The 14,920-nt window shown below is 47.0% G+C and overlaps 1 protein-coding gene across 1 annotated transcript in view; it reads right to left on the bottom strand.

Moving 5' to 3' along the window:
• Positions 1–14,920, bottom strand: part of LOC119457078 (nephrin-like) — a 60,058-nt gene that overhangs the window by 28,376 nt on the left and 16,762 nt on the right. Inside the window, exons 6-12 of the mRNA XM_037718906.2 lie at positions 13,399–13,566; positions 12,001–12,291; positions 11,292–11,506; positions 6,143–6,230; positions 3,399–3,535; positions 1,880–2,033; positions 1,101–1,159 (exon numbers count right to left, since the gene is read on the bottom strand). Coding sequence (XP_037574834.2) covers positions 1,101–1,159; positions 1,880–2,033; positions 3,399–3,535; positions 6,143–6,230; positions 11,292–11,506; positions 12,001–12,291; positions 13,399–13,566 — 1,112 coding nt within the window. The remainder of the gene's footprint in view (positions 1–1,100; positions 1,160–1,879; positions 2,034–3,398; positions 3,536–6,142; positions 6,231–11,291; positions 11,507–12,000; positions 12,292–13,398; positions 13,567–14,920) is intronic.

Below are 14,920 nucleotides of genomic sequence, written 5' to 3'. Positions count from 1 at the left end.
GAGTTTGTATGAGTAGCCGCAGGTAATCTAGTTGAACGGTGGTCTTTTTTTTTTAACAAGAAAGTGTTTTATGCCGGGGTCCATGGTCAACTTCCTGTAATGGATGTGACGTGCGAGGTGAACGTGTAAAATATGAAATCTTGACATAGGGAGCCTACATGCATCTTGACAGGGTTGGCGCCGCCATCTAGGAGCGGTGAAGCGAAGTGCTGCATCATGACACTAACGAGCGCCGACAGTGAGCGCTTCGGCAATCTGAGCGCAGCGGAGGCTCCAACGCGGGATACTGCGGAGGTGACGACGCAGTTTCCGCACATGGTTTGTCTTTAGTGTCGGATTAGCCTGTGACGCCTCGTCATCTACGAAGTGCAGCTTCAACATGCATGAGCAGTGCTACATGCCGCCTACTGCTTCGCTTGCGGTGGCACCAACTACGAAAACTGCTGCACTAAGCGGCGCAGACAGGCAACGACGTCGATCTCGCTTTGGTCCGCCGAGAGACACGTCAGCGTGAAGCGGAACGCCTTCACGTGTTTGCGGCGCACGCTGCGAACTCTGCCACTCGCATTCCTGAAGCGGAGCGCGTCGTAACTCAACTGGCTGCCCAAGACACTACGGAGCCGAACCAAAATGCTCGTACCTTCGCCGATGCGACACGGCAGCAGGACGCCGCTCGCCAAAAGGACCCCGCGCGCCATGCAACACGGTCGCCGACCCGCAAATCGAGCACCTTTCGCTGCAGCGGACCGTGAGTTCACGAAGCGATTCACTAACAACCCGTTCGGTTTCGCTTGTACGGTTTGCGAACGCCTGTGATTTATGGCGGATTTGCACAGTGCTCCGGCGCGTGCAATACAGAGTCTCCGGGGGATGTTTCCCAGTCGCGAGTAGTTCGACAACTTTCGCTTTTGTGGCAATTGTCGAGGATCCCTGTGCTGTGGTAGGGTGCCGCTGATGGCTACTTGCAACTTAATTATTCACGTATAATAAACCGGCAACAGCTTTTGTGAAGACGCGTTTCACTTTCGTGTTCTACCGATTCCTATGAAAGAGGGATCAACCATAATTTTTCAATCAAGAACGAAATATGCGTCACTCACCGTGTCACCTTCTTTCGGAGCTTGTGGAACCACCGTGATAGACACTACTTTCGGAGGAACTGCGATATAATAACAATGTGTCGTTGTTTTTTGTAAGTTATTATTTGAACGAACGCAAATATGACGAATTGCGGCGAGCGACATATATGGAAAAGAGCGCACATGCAACACATTAGAAATGCACATTTGAGCGTTTTCTCGATCAGATGATTTGTGTGTTTTTCTCGATCAGATGATCCGCCAGCAGATAGGTGAAAAAAAATTTCAGGAAAACATGTGGTAGGCGAGAACAGTTGTTTTCAAGGTGATCACTAGACTAGGGCTTACAGTTTGAGTTGACTCACAGACAACGGCCGTATTTTGTAACGATCCATTGCATTTCTCGTTCTTGTCGGCCTTCGTTATGCATCGAACGTTACTACCACCATGGACGTCACATAGCCGTTAGCAGTGGGATCGACCACTCTTGCGCAACGGATTAACAGATAAGTGAAGTAGTATCGAAAATAAATGGTTCCTTGCAATATATGGCCTAATAACCACAGCTGCCGGCTAATAATACTCATATTGCATACGTAGTCATAGCTTTATCAATGACATTTAGTTAGTGGACAGTAAGCTCTTGCATTGTGTTCCTCATTTGTCCTTGTGTTTTCTTTTATTTTATGATTCGTTAATTACACATGAACTCGCTCCGAATAACTCAGTTTCCTGTTTTTGCGCTATCGGTCATTAGGCGAAAATCAGTAAGACTGAACAAAGCCTTAGTGGCCTCTTACAAAGAACCGTCGTCTTGACGGACGTCGTAAGGGGCTCCGTAGTGGCCGAATTGGAGGCTTTGCAGTGAAACGTCGCCTGATTGTCGTCCGGTTGAGCCATGATTTCCAACACACTCGACACTCCGCTTCCTGTGACCGTAGACAGCGATGAGTACTAGAAAAGAAAATTAGCAGAACAAATTGCAATACGGAACGGCTCGCACATTGCAGTTTTAAAATACAGTAGCCTTTTGTTAATTCGACTTCGGGTTATTCGATCCCAACCGAAGGTCCCGGCCGGTGCCCATGCATATCTATGGGGCCAAAATTTCATTATTTCTTTCTTAAAATTGGCCCTCACCAGATAATTCGGACTTGACCAGTCAGCATTCACGTGCATGACTGCTATGGTGACCCCAATAGCGACCCCTTTTGTGGCAGCGTCTTTCTCGGCGGAGCTTAGGAAACAGTGAATGCGTTGAACACTCATCAATCTTCCGTCGAAAACACCTATTTTCGGCTTACCCTAGGAATATGTTCAAGCAATAACAGTAGCTGACAATGTCTGATTGCGACATTTACCCAGTTCTAATGCGCACCTTCTTTTTAAAGAAAATTGGGACGGAAATTGCCTGAGCGGTGCAAGCGGATACGAATCTAAAACCACGTTCGCGGCGTTCGTATGCTTCACTTCATAATACACCTGTAAGGCGGCGAAGCTGACTTTAAAAACCAGGCGTCATTGTGTAACACATATTAGACCGTTGCCTATTTTTCTGCCTAAAAAACATCGGGTGCGCGTTAGATTTCTACTTTGCTTATGAGCTTTAATGTCGCTTCTACGCTGGTTTCTTACTTTGGACACATATAAAGCGACTACACGTTTGATTCGGGGGCATGTTAGAATCGGGCAAGTACTTCCATATGAATTAGTACTTTCAAATGGATTAGCGGTGTGTAATAATGTTTTCCGAATAATTCAATCAATTTCTTCGGTCCCGTAAGGGTCGAATTAACGAAGTCGATTGTATTCACTTCAAGTTTCTTTTTGAAAAATACGAGACCTATATTGCCGCATTGTTACAATAGAAAGCCTTAATGAGCATCGTATAAAGAACTTGACACGCACTCACCAACCTCAATACAAATAGGATGAAAACGCTCGTATACATGCAACTAACGTTTTCACCAAGAGTACAATAATTAATTTAACTGATTACCACTGACCACTATGCAATCTCTTAATATTTATGATCTTATTGCGTAACATTCAACATTAAGGGCCCATGACTGCGGCAGCCGACATTATGCTACATGTTTGCCGATTGAAACGCAATATTAAAAGGTTGATACTAGTTACGCGCATTGCCGGGTAGACGCGCAAGTCACTTCTGGCCATCACACTGGCCTGAAATAAAGCATGCAAAGGTGCAACGATGGCATCTTTTAGGGAGCTAGGCACAAGTCCGCGTAGATGTAATCGTTGCGCATTTGCAAATGCATCGCTTCTGGAGGGTAGTGGAGAGAGCGGCGACGTTACCTCCTTGGTGCCCTTGTACCACTTGACCGACGGCAGCGGGTTTCCCCCGATTGAGACGCACTTGATGCGCTGTATCGAGTTGGCCACGATAGGGGTGCCTTCGTCGTAGCCGATTATCACAGGCGCGCGGGGAGGATCTGCGCATGAAAGCAGGCCGGATCGTATTACCATTGCTGGGGGAGAAACGCGCCACGTCACCCACAGGGAACCTGATCCTTTAGATAGAGTGATGCACTTAGTGGCATTTGCCAGGAGTGCTACCAACGATATCGGTGTGAGAAAAGGTATGGTGTTTCGATCACCAGGTGATTCAGGGAAAGCCCATGGTGCTTAGTAAATGTGGCTGCAAACGTGAACCTGCAGACGTGGAAACGTGGATGACCACGATGTCATGAATTTATAAGCAGTTTGTGGCCGCAGCCAGTAATTCCGTACAGAACTGTGTTAGCATGTAGCGATATTCATTAAAAATCCTGCTTATCAGACTACGTGCCCAGGCTGCACACATATTAAGCGTTTTCTCAGATCTCGCAGTCCATAAACTTTTGACCCTGACAATACACCTGTATTAGCTCAGCGGCAAATGATGGAATGCACTCTAATGGCGGTTCTCAATCGAAGAGTGTGTACGCATTTCCCCATCTTAACCTGCCAGCGAAAAGCGCGTACAAACAAAAAGGTTATGAAAGAATGTAAGTTTGGGTATGTTGGTATTCTACTTTAGCATTTAGCACACAGAAGACACAGGGGCAGTTTCGTCTACGTCTCTCTAAACTGTCCATGTGTCTTTCCTGTGCTAAACGCTAAAAAAAAAAAAAAAAAAAAAACAGCTATCATGCGGCGCAGATTGAGACTTTCCAGGTCAATTTGAAAAAAAAAAAAAAAGCTTCATACACATTCAGCAAACATATTTTTCTTCCATGAAGTTATGGAAGCTGTTTCAATACTGCTGTGTTGACCCCAGAACGTTGGTCTCCACTGTATTATAACGTTCTTATTCGATTTAGTTGCCTGCATGTAGGATAATGTGCATAATTTATGTGGAAAAAGAAAACAGTAAAAAGAAGCGTCGCAACACTGAACAAAAACTTCTGAAAGAAGGCAACACTTAATAATATTTTTTATGTCCTATATACTCGTGACAGGCTTTGAGAAGCCAAGCAGTAAGAAAACTTTTTGGAAAGCCATGCTAAAGTGACTGTAAACATGCTTTGATCTCGAATGATACTCTCAGTCAATTGAAGCATCATATCTCATCATATGCCATCGGCAAACACTTCAAATTTAAGGGACCACACGCAGTACACAGGCTTTTAGATGGTCGTGCCAAAAGTAATGAGCCGCACGTTTCACGTAATTATAAAAGAACACAAAAAACCCACTTTTCATTGTACGTGATATCATCTGCTATCCGGCCATGAAGCGCCATTCCGAATCAGCAATTCGTGCAATCTGTGCGCTACTACGCAAAGAAAAATCGGCGTCTCATTGTGTAACCGCGCTGTCATGAAAATCTTCTTAAAAGTCTCGCATATTCATTTAGGGCTCTTTGCGCGCACGGGGCTATCCTTGTGAGCTTGATTCGGGCAACGTGAAAATATGAGTGAAACATTTTAAAATGATTCATCAAGCAGAAAATACGCTCGTATTAGCCTTACAGGAGTTCCATTGTACATTATGCTGTAAGCGCCATACAAGAACGGTTGTTCTCAACGAGGCAGTGGGCTCCCTTATCCCGCTTACTTAACGTCGAGAAAAGAATTGCCAAAATGTGACGTAAAGTTTTTCTATGTATACAGGGTGTTTCAGCGAACACTTTCAAAAATTTTTAAAGGTTGCCTGTGACAGACAGCACAATTCTTGTTCATGGGCTGGTCTACTCGAAGAGGCGGACATTACTTGCTCAAAAAATTGAAATGCATATTCGGACTAATTAACAAAAGACACTAATTAAGCTTTTATCTAATTACCTTATGGGCCGTCTTGCAATTTACAAATTGTATCCAATTTCGAGATATTAATTCTCGAACATTGCGGAGAAATGCATTGGCGTTCCAGTTACTTTCTTAACAAAACGTCGTTTTATGCAATGAAGCACAAAAGTAACTGAAACGCCAATGCATTTCTCTGCAAAGTTCGGGAATAAATGTCTTGAAATTGGTGTCAGCCTGAGATTTCGAGCCAAGTGGATCCGCCTTGCGAACTCCAGGACTACAATTTGTAAATTGCAATATGGGCCATAAGATAATTAGTTGGAAATTAATTAGTCGATTATACATTAAAAATGTTTGTGCAAGCAATGTCCGCCTTTTCGAGTAGACCAGCTCATGAACTACAATTGTGCTATCCGCCACAGGCAACCTTTCAAAATTTTTGAAAGTGTTCGCTGAAACACCCGGTATATGGCTATAGCCCAAACTTTTATCTCTTGCGAAATATGAGGGCCAGAATGAATAAGAATGCTCTTACGCTGGAACTGTTCGTAAGAGAAGTTGCGAGCCAATTGTGGTGTTTTTGGCGTATCATTAACGAAGGCTCTCGACCAAGGGCAAACATCACTTACGAACGAAACGCTTTGTCAATTTAGCTGTAGACACCAAGACAAGCCCGCGAAAAACCGGACGCGATAAACTATTTGTGTTGAAGGTTGCTGCTCATTAATTTTGGCGCGACTTTGACATAATACGCTAGAAAGATACGCCAACTTCGGTGAGAAGTGAACACAAGGAAGCGCAGGGTCTTACATATGACTTTGACCGTCACCGTTTGGACGACTGTTGCCTGCAGCTTGTGGTTCTCTGCTATACACGTGAAAGACTTGACGTCGGGGTCCTACGAGAGAAAAAAAAATGTCGAGGATTGCAATAAGGACGAATGCGCTGTGGGTAGTGGAAGACGCGAACGTGTACGTATCTGTTATTTTAGCAGTAGCCTTTCGTGTACTGAATATGTCGAACAGCTATTACACGCAATAGAGTATCACCTGTAAAACCAATATAGTGTAAGAATAAATTTTCTTTGCGTTGGGGGTGCTAAAGACAGGCAGTAGTGAGAACGTCGAATCACTAACATTTCGAGTATGCTAGGAGTCTAGTATTCTGCCTGAAGCAGGCTGCTGCAGTTATTCGTAAAAAAATACGAGAACACATGTCAAGTTGAGCGCTGCCTTTTGAAGCAGTAGCCGTTACCACGCTTCATAAATTACCAGCTAGAAACTATTGTTTGTAATTTTGTAGTTAGCAGGGAAATATGAAAATTCGATACCAATTTCTGCGTATATTTATTGGTGCAAATATGTAGCCCTTGCGTACGATTACTTGTTGAGCATCAGTCAGCAAACTATCATAATACGTTTCAAATTGAGACATGCATGCATCGTTCTAGACTTCGCGATTGCAGATTTACGCTTAAGTTGGTTTGCAACTGGTGCAAGCGCGTATAGTAAGTGTAACACCAAGCGACAATTATACAAATATTCTGCTGCACTGGTGTCGCAGAGGAATGTATTCTGCGATATCAGTGGAGGGCATTGTGCGGGAAATTACGCAAGTATCAACTGCATGCGCAACCTGAGCAGACTTTATACTAAGTTGCAAATTAGCAGAAACTTCCTTACACCGAAGGGCGCTAAACACTGAAAAGTGATCTGTCTGTCGCTTGACGGCCATTTTTTAGTGCACTCGTTTGTCTTTGTTGGGCCTCTCTTTTCATTGTGCACCGGGTCGCCCCACCCTGCTTGTAACTACATTTTGGAACATTAGATATTAAATTACTTTTTGTTAGTATTTTTAAACCGCGCCATCGAATGCGGGGAGCGAAATACGTCCTTCGTAGACTGCAATATCGATTGCACACTACATAGTGAGTGTCAGTTCATGAAACAACAGCCCCGTGAGACGCCACTGATTTGTGATTTGTTTCGTATACCCAAAATGGAGTACAACAAGAACGGAATGAGTGACACGCGAACACTTCTTTTTGTGTGCGTATTCATGTGCTGCTATTTCAATGCCACATCATGAATGATCATTTGCTTTATGCTCATTAAGCACGACTGTGGGCATCGCTGCACGAATAACGCCGTTAGCTCAAGCTCGTAAAGGTAGAACTCACTAGAACGTTCGTTTCGTCCTGATAGTGAATGGCGTAACGTTGGTAATTCTATAAAATTACCAGCCTATGGACGAAATTAGAATTTTCGTGCTGAACGGTGGTTCACCACGAATGCAGAAACGTGATATCGATTTGAGGTTACTTTCATAAGGCAGGCACTCCTACCTTATACCGCGTACGTCCCCTGTACGAAAATATAGTCGCGCACTGCACCATTTTGCAACGCTAGCATTGATTTGGAATATATTCAGCTGTAATGACCTGGTTACATCGGTTAGGTCTCAATGGCGGTGGCAGTAAGTGCTATAGTAGTTTTATGTTACGTTATCTCTCGTTTGCTCACTAGTTTATTCTTGCGTTGGCGTGCTTGCATTCGTAAAACATCCTTTTAACCGCCTTCTCTTTTATTGGATACACATTTTTTATTTTATTTATTTATTTTATTTACTATTAGGGTTCTATTTAATGTTGCTTATTGTAATTCCGAGCTTGCTTGCTGTAGAAACGACTTATCGGAGAAGTATGTAACAAGCATCCCATTTACTTTAGAGGGCAGCTCCTATTGCGAAATTAAGTGGCGACGCACTTTAGGATCTGTCTTTTCAGCGGCTTTTATGCGTAAAGAGCGACTACTCACGTTCTTGCTTCAATAAGCACTATAGTACTTACTCTTGTGGAGTACTTAAGAAATATATGCATTTATGACGTTGAGATCCAGCTACTGCGCAGAGTTTCGTAAAGTTTTACTAGCTCAGAAACATCCCCGGTTTATTTTCTACACAATGTAGTTGTTGCCCGTTACCAAATACCTTAGTGCGATCATCTCTTGTGTAGCCTAGTACGGAAAATGCTTATTCTTTTTTACGTGAAATGTCGGTGTCGCGTAACGAGGGCTATCGGCCTAAGAGGATAGTAAGGCTTTTGTCAGAATCCGACACAGAATAGTCTACAGCGAGCCGGCATCAAATCGAGAAGATGAGGCAGGATCAGACGTGTTATCCACTTAAACTTTTCCAACCTGTTTAGCTTCAATCGGCCATATGGCAATACTATGCTGCCTTGTTCATGCAAATGGCTGAATGACATTTCAAATTAAAAAAAAAAAACGGGCAAGATTGCACTCGGTCGTGCAAAGCTTAGGCACAGCGAAACTGTCAATCCTCAAGTCTTACTGGCTGCTACTGCTAGGTATTAACTTGGTTGCTGCTAGGTCATAACTTGGTTTACCTTAATTACGCACGTAGGGAAGGTATTCTCGAGCGATCATTTTCGGAGGTACCTTCCCTTTCGCGACATTTCGCGTGACTAGCACTGGACGCGTCGGCGCCTACGAGCGACAGCATTCCTGGCATGCCACAAACGCAGGCAGGCTAACCAAGGTTGGCACAGTGCCAATAAAGCTGTTACTTGCCGACGCCGAACACGTTGCAGGCTAGCCGCTCGATATCTAGCAAAAGTTGACACGACTAGACGCAGCCCCTCTTATTGCAAAATCCGAGGCCAAGCGCATGCACACTGGGCGAAAGCTATGCCCAGTGTACGGGCGGCGCGCAGCAGACGACACGCCGGGATGATGTCACGGCGCATGTGCAGTAGCGCGCAGCTGGTGAGTGCTCGGTGGAGCCGTGTCTGTGTCGGGCGAAGCGAGCGCGCATCTGCGCCGGCGGTTACTAGGCAACGCGAGGTGACGTCATCTCTACTGCTTCGCCGCATGAGCGGCTAGGCAACGCGGGCGGCGTCGGCAGCAGCTCTGCGTGTTGCCTCGTTGGTGCTGCTACAATTTCTTTCGCCCTCTATCTCGCTCACATTTCGTCTTTCCCTCTCCCTAACATTGCGCGCGCCGCGCGCATGCTCTCCTTCCCTCTCCTTAACGTCCCATGTCAAGGCAACATGTGCACGGCACGGAGAGGAGGCGAGGCACACGCCGCTCCGCGAGGTGGTTGCTAGGCAACGCAGTGACGTCATAGCTCGGCGAGGTTTTGTGGTGGCAGGCGGCACTTTTTACAGTTAGCTGGAACAGCTTCGCTGTTCAAAAGGCGAAAGCTTGCACTAGGCCGCGAAAAGCTCAAGACACAGCGAAGCTGGCCGATTGATTGCGTCTCTTGGTTGCAGCTAGGTTGAACGTGGCTAGGTCGAGGTTTAAACTTGGTTGTAGCTAGGCCTATGCTCGTGTACGTCATCTGTGCTAGTACTGGAAAGACTGCGGTAGTACTGGAAAGGTGCGCCGCGCCATCGCCGCCGTCACAGCTGGTATGACGTCATGCTCCCCCGCACCGTCGCGCTACCACCGCGCACCTTTCCAGTACTACCGCAGCCTTTCCAGTACTAGCGCAGATGACGTACACGAGTATAGGCCTAGCTACAACCAAGTTTAAAACTCGACCTAGCCAAGTTCAACCTAGCGGCAACCAAGAGACGCAATCAATCGGCCAGCTTCGCTGTGTCTTGAGCTTTGCGCGGCCTAGTGCAAGCTTTCGCTTTTTTTTCTCCTGGCTCAGCACGCCGCGGAGAGAAGAGAAGCGGGGGTCGGGAAGGGAGGAAGCTGGGGAGGAGGAGACCGCGTGCGCATGCGCCGCGCCGCCCTCCTGGTACCCATGGCTACGGCGCGGAAGTTTCTTGATACGAACCACACATTACGGCTGGCTTAAACAGCTTCGCTGTTAAAAACTACCTCGTAGCTTGAAACACACTTACCACAGAATTGTAAACGTATGTTAACTTTAGAATATGCAAGCGAACCTTGAACGCTAGGGGTGATTGAGAAGCTGCTACGGTAGGCACACGAAGGGCACATAGATGCGATTGTAACGGGAAGTGAATTGATTAATGTTTTCGAGAGCAGTTTTGCCCCATCTTTGTTCGCAATGGAAGCCGTAGTGTAGTTTGAGATGTGGCACACCTCGCCTTTTGCTTGCAATATCACGCGACTGAGTTATTGGACGCCTATCGAACAAACAAAAATGGTGCCGGTGTCTGACTTTCCTAAAGCCATCCTGCGTTGCAACTTTTCTCAGCAGTTGTTTGAGTCTTCGGGGGTAAAAAAAAAAACAGAGAGAAGAAAGCTATGCGGCAGAGCTATAAGCCGGCTCGAGCTGGAAGACCTGTCTTTTTGAACATATCGCGCTACAAGCAGATGAGGCGGCGATTCATGTTCTTAAACGTTTTACTCAATATCGCGATGCACAGCAAGTTCAAACTTGCGCAGGCATTTTAATCCGCGAATCAAGGAAATTATAATACGGTATCAGATATGCGATGTTCTGTTAGAGTAGAGTCCCTGGGCAAGGTAAACTCACTCGAGAGCGGCTGGCGAAAATTCGCAAGCAATGAATGTAGTCGGCTGGTGTCGCATAGGGTATAGAGGATCACTCGGGAAGGTTTTAGCCCAGCAATGGTCTCAGATATGTTGATGATGAATGGTGATGGTACGTTATTGCGTGACCGGAGTACTGATGAGCACCTGTACACTTTGTTACCGCTGTGTTACCGGCTGTCAAATTTTGGCAGAGAAAGCGACGATCCGTGCAAGCCTGAGTTTACAGCGCGTAGTGGTTACATAAGGTACGCGTTGTTTTGAAAGTATTGATGAATTGGGCCCATCAGATGAGCTCAGTTATCAATGTTTGACTAAATATGGCCACCCTTACTTTATTATAACCCGCCTAAAATATACGAGTGCCAGAAGAGAAGCGGCAGCAACTTCCTCTTTTCAAGAAGACACGAATAATTACGGGAGCTGCGGCAAGCCCCGAGTATGGCTTGATCGGGCTGCGGGCATACCTGCCTTGTCAACGTGATGGTGAGGTTCGACGACGTGATCCAGCCGTTCTTGTTCTGCACCGTTGACTGGTCTGAAGCGGGCTGCACGGCGCGACCGTCCAGCCTCCAAGACACCTCGGCCGCCGGGTTGCTGGGTGCCGTAGTACACGAGACGGTCACCAGGTCGCCGGCCTTCGCCTCTTTTGGTGCCGCCATGAAGACGCGAGCGGGAGGGACTGCGTTTCGCGTTGAGACGTCAACGCGCTGCAAACAGAAATGCTACCTAGCCAAACGACGGCGTAGTGCCCATGTCTTGCCCTATTATGCCTTATAAGTACGTTTTGCATCTATTCATGAGGTATAGCCATCACAGGAGAATGAACTAAACGTGCGAAAAACGAAAGAAAGCCGGTTTTTCGGGTTCTTTGCTTCCTTGTCCATCGCTTAAACGCAAACACCTCGGTTTCTCAGTTTCTCCAGGATCTTTATTGAGTGTACATTGTTACCGACAGGTGCTCAGACCTCAATATTTTGTGCCACGAAAGCTCACCACCAGCGCTGCTGGTGACGACGTCGCGTCTTCCGGTATTCTGCTATACGTCCATGTTAGTAATTTATTTTCTCGTAATTCATTGACTTCAAGGCATCGTCGACCAAAGGTGTGTCAGAATGCTTGTTAAGCGTTCTTGGAGAGTGCACATTCGCGCGCCGCTCGCCAGAGCATACTCACAGAGCACGCTCAGCGTGACCGATGCCTGCGATGGCTGCAGCGTGACCAGGTTGCTGGCCTCGCATCGATACACGGCGTTGTTGTCCGCGGCTGTCACGGTGAAGGTGTAGGCACTGGTGGCCTCGCGCGAGGCCGCCTTGTAGCGCGCCCGCAGCGGCCGGCCGTCGCGGCTCCAGGCGAGCGAGGCCGGCGGATTGCCGCCACGCGAGATGCAGGCCAGCGTGAGCGTGTCCCCGACCTGCACGATGTCGCCCTCGTGGTAGCCCTCGATCTCGGGCGCCCCCGGTGGGTCTGCGTGCGAAGAATCGATTGCACTGTGATCTTTTACGCCCCAAAAGAAATGTAGAAGGAAAATGTATTAAGGAAACGGCAGAGGGAGTTGGCCCGAGGTACAATTCCCCAACTTGTCTAGCTTGAGTGCGCTTGTGCCGGGGCTGTATCGGTGTCTCTCGCTGCGATTTCAAGTATTCACGATGCCATTTCAACCAACTTGTACCGCCTCGTCATCTTGCTAGCCAGCTACTCCACGCCGGGTGAGAGGAAGATGGAGAGAAGGAGAGTTGTGAGGACGTCTAAAGGTAGCCAATTATCATCATGGACCTATACAGTAACAATTTGACTATGAGAAATGCCGCAATGATGGCTTGAGAGTTAACTGGACACTCAGGGTTTTCTATCATGCAGTAAAGGCTCGGTGCACGAGCGTTTTCGATTCCGCCTCCACCAGAAGGCCTCCGCCGCTGTCAGGTATTTCACCGGCGACCTTTTGCTCTTCAGCAGAAGGCGTCATCGCCTAAACTTACCGCGGCAGGGACTGCATAGGTAGAGGACGCGTTCCCATGATAGTGTTACCGGCATGAGTACAGCTTACGTAGCGCGTTGCGGACGATAGAAACAAGCGATACACACCAGCGGCGTGTATGCAGAATTTGTTTTTGTTTCTTCTGACCTCATTTTTGTCCGTAACGCACAACTTAATCTGTCCTAATGACACACCCAAGAGGTCAATACAGCGACCTTAGTCAACTACCGATATGAGTTGTCCAGAGACCCGGAGCAAGGTGTTGCACAGCTTTCCGGACCTACGTTTAGCTGAAGCATCTGCAGCGGCAGCGAAGATCCAAGAGTTGTGTCTGCACCTTGTTAGGCATTTGGCTTGCGCGATTAACTTTAGCTCTGCAACGGCGCCGGTATTCGTTTTTTTTTCTTTGTCGTCGTCTTTTTTATTGCGCTTTCCTTCAAGAAAAGAAGCCATACCAACTCGCCCAACTTTCCTCGCCGCCTTTCCACTAATTAAACGCTTTTTCTCGCTCTCGCCCAACAATGTTTTTTTTAATTACAGCACTTTATATAATATGACCATTTGTAAAGCCAGGAAATGCTTTCACTGTGACTTACATAACACGCTGACGGTGACTGAAGCCTGCAGCGGGCTCTCGAGGGCGGGATGCGTTGCCTCACAGGTGTAGACTGCTCGATTGTCGTCCAGCTTGGGGTACAGCGTGACAGAACTGTACACAGAAAATAGCTTCTCCCCGGAGGCATTCTTTCGCGTCAGCACTTTTTCTGAAACAAGTAAAGCCAGACTTTGAGCATATGTGCGTTTCCATGGGTAGTTTAAGCAACTGCATAGTAAGCAACGGCCAAGGTAAGCTTCAACAAACGCAAAATGCTCAAGCTGCAATCAACATAATTAGCGACTTTCAAACTTCACAAAGCTCGAAGATTTAAAATTAGAATGTAGCAAGCAGTTGTGAATTGGCGAAACAACGAGAAAACAAAACCGACACTGAGGAAGCGAAAAAGAAATTCAGCAGACACACTTAAGACTGCTTACTTGTGGGAATGCGAAATCACTATAAACGCTTAGGTGAAATGTTTTCGATTGTTGTTTTCGACATGCATTAAAGTTTTTTTTCTGCTGAATGGGTGTGTGTGTGTGTTTGCGTATACGTTGTTAACAGACCGGAAACATTCAGACCGTTTTGCTGCAGAACGATGAATATTTTTTTGTGTATGTGTTTCCTTGCTTCCTTTTCTGAAGCGTGCTTCCGTGGCCGGGGACCACGTTTCACAGCTGCCACTGAGGTAGACGCTTCGGAGAGCATCCCAAAAGACACAGCACCGATGAAATTCGAAGAGCAAGTGACGCGCGGGAGGTATCGACGTGACGCGTGCAATGAGGCACGCACTAAGCACACCTCATTTTATACACTCATGATTTGGCGTCGAGAGTGCATCGCAGTAGAGATAGCACTGGTGAAATCCGAAGAGCAAGTGACACGCGGGAGGCAGTGACGGAAGCAGTGACGATGTGTGCAATGACGCACGCACTAGGCACAAGTTTAGTCAGCCATAGCCGTGGAGCCACCGTGGCGTCGGGGAAGCGTGCTCGTCTCGCATCCCGGAGGCCCGTGTTCGATTCCCACCCATATCTAAAAGTACCAAATTTTATTTTCAGTTCGATTAATTGAATTTGCTTACAGAAACCTGCCTGACGAATGGGACTTCAATCCGAGCATTTTTGACGTGTTTTTACTCTTAGCGCCGTCGGCCATTTTTGGTACTATCTTTCGGTCACGCCGCCGACGACAACGCCGGATTTTCGCGTAATCAAGCATATAATGCTTTCGCATTAGTAAGACAGACTCTCGAGCCGGGAATCGATGACTGTATACTGAGCAACAACAGGCCTGAATAGGATTGCGCGTGGCTGATCGTCGTCGCGCTTTGTTCGGGGAGCGGCGTGTCGACAGCTAGGCACAAGCACGATTGCGCGCCCCGAGCGATGAGTCTCCTCTGCCTTCTCGGTCTTCGCCATGGACCGCAGTATCTCAGATGTGTGTCATGGTTCGTAGGTCACAGGAAAGCTCTGAAGTACTCTAAGACGGACAATTAGGTACAAAGGTACAAACTTAAA

Source organism: Dermacentor silvarum, chromosome 6 (genome assembly GCF_013339745.2).
Source record: "Dermacentor silvarum isolate Dsil-2018 chromosome 6, BIME_Dsil_1.4, whole genome shotgun sequence".
NCBI lineage: Eukaryota > Metazoa > Arthropoda > Arachnida > Ixodida > Ixodidae > Dermacentor > Dermacentor silvarum.
The sequence above is the reverse complement of the archived record's forward strand: the minus strand, read 5'-3'. Positions and strand labels throughout refer to the sequence as shown.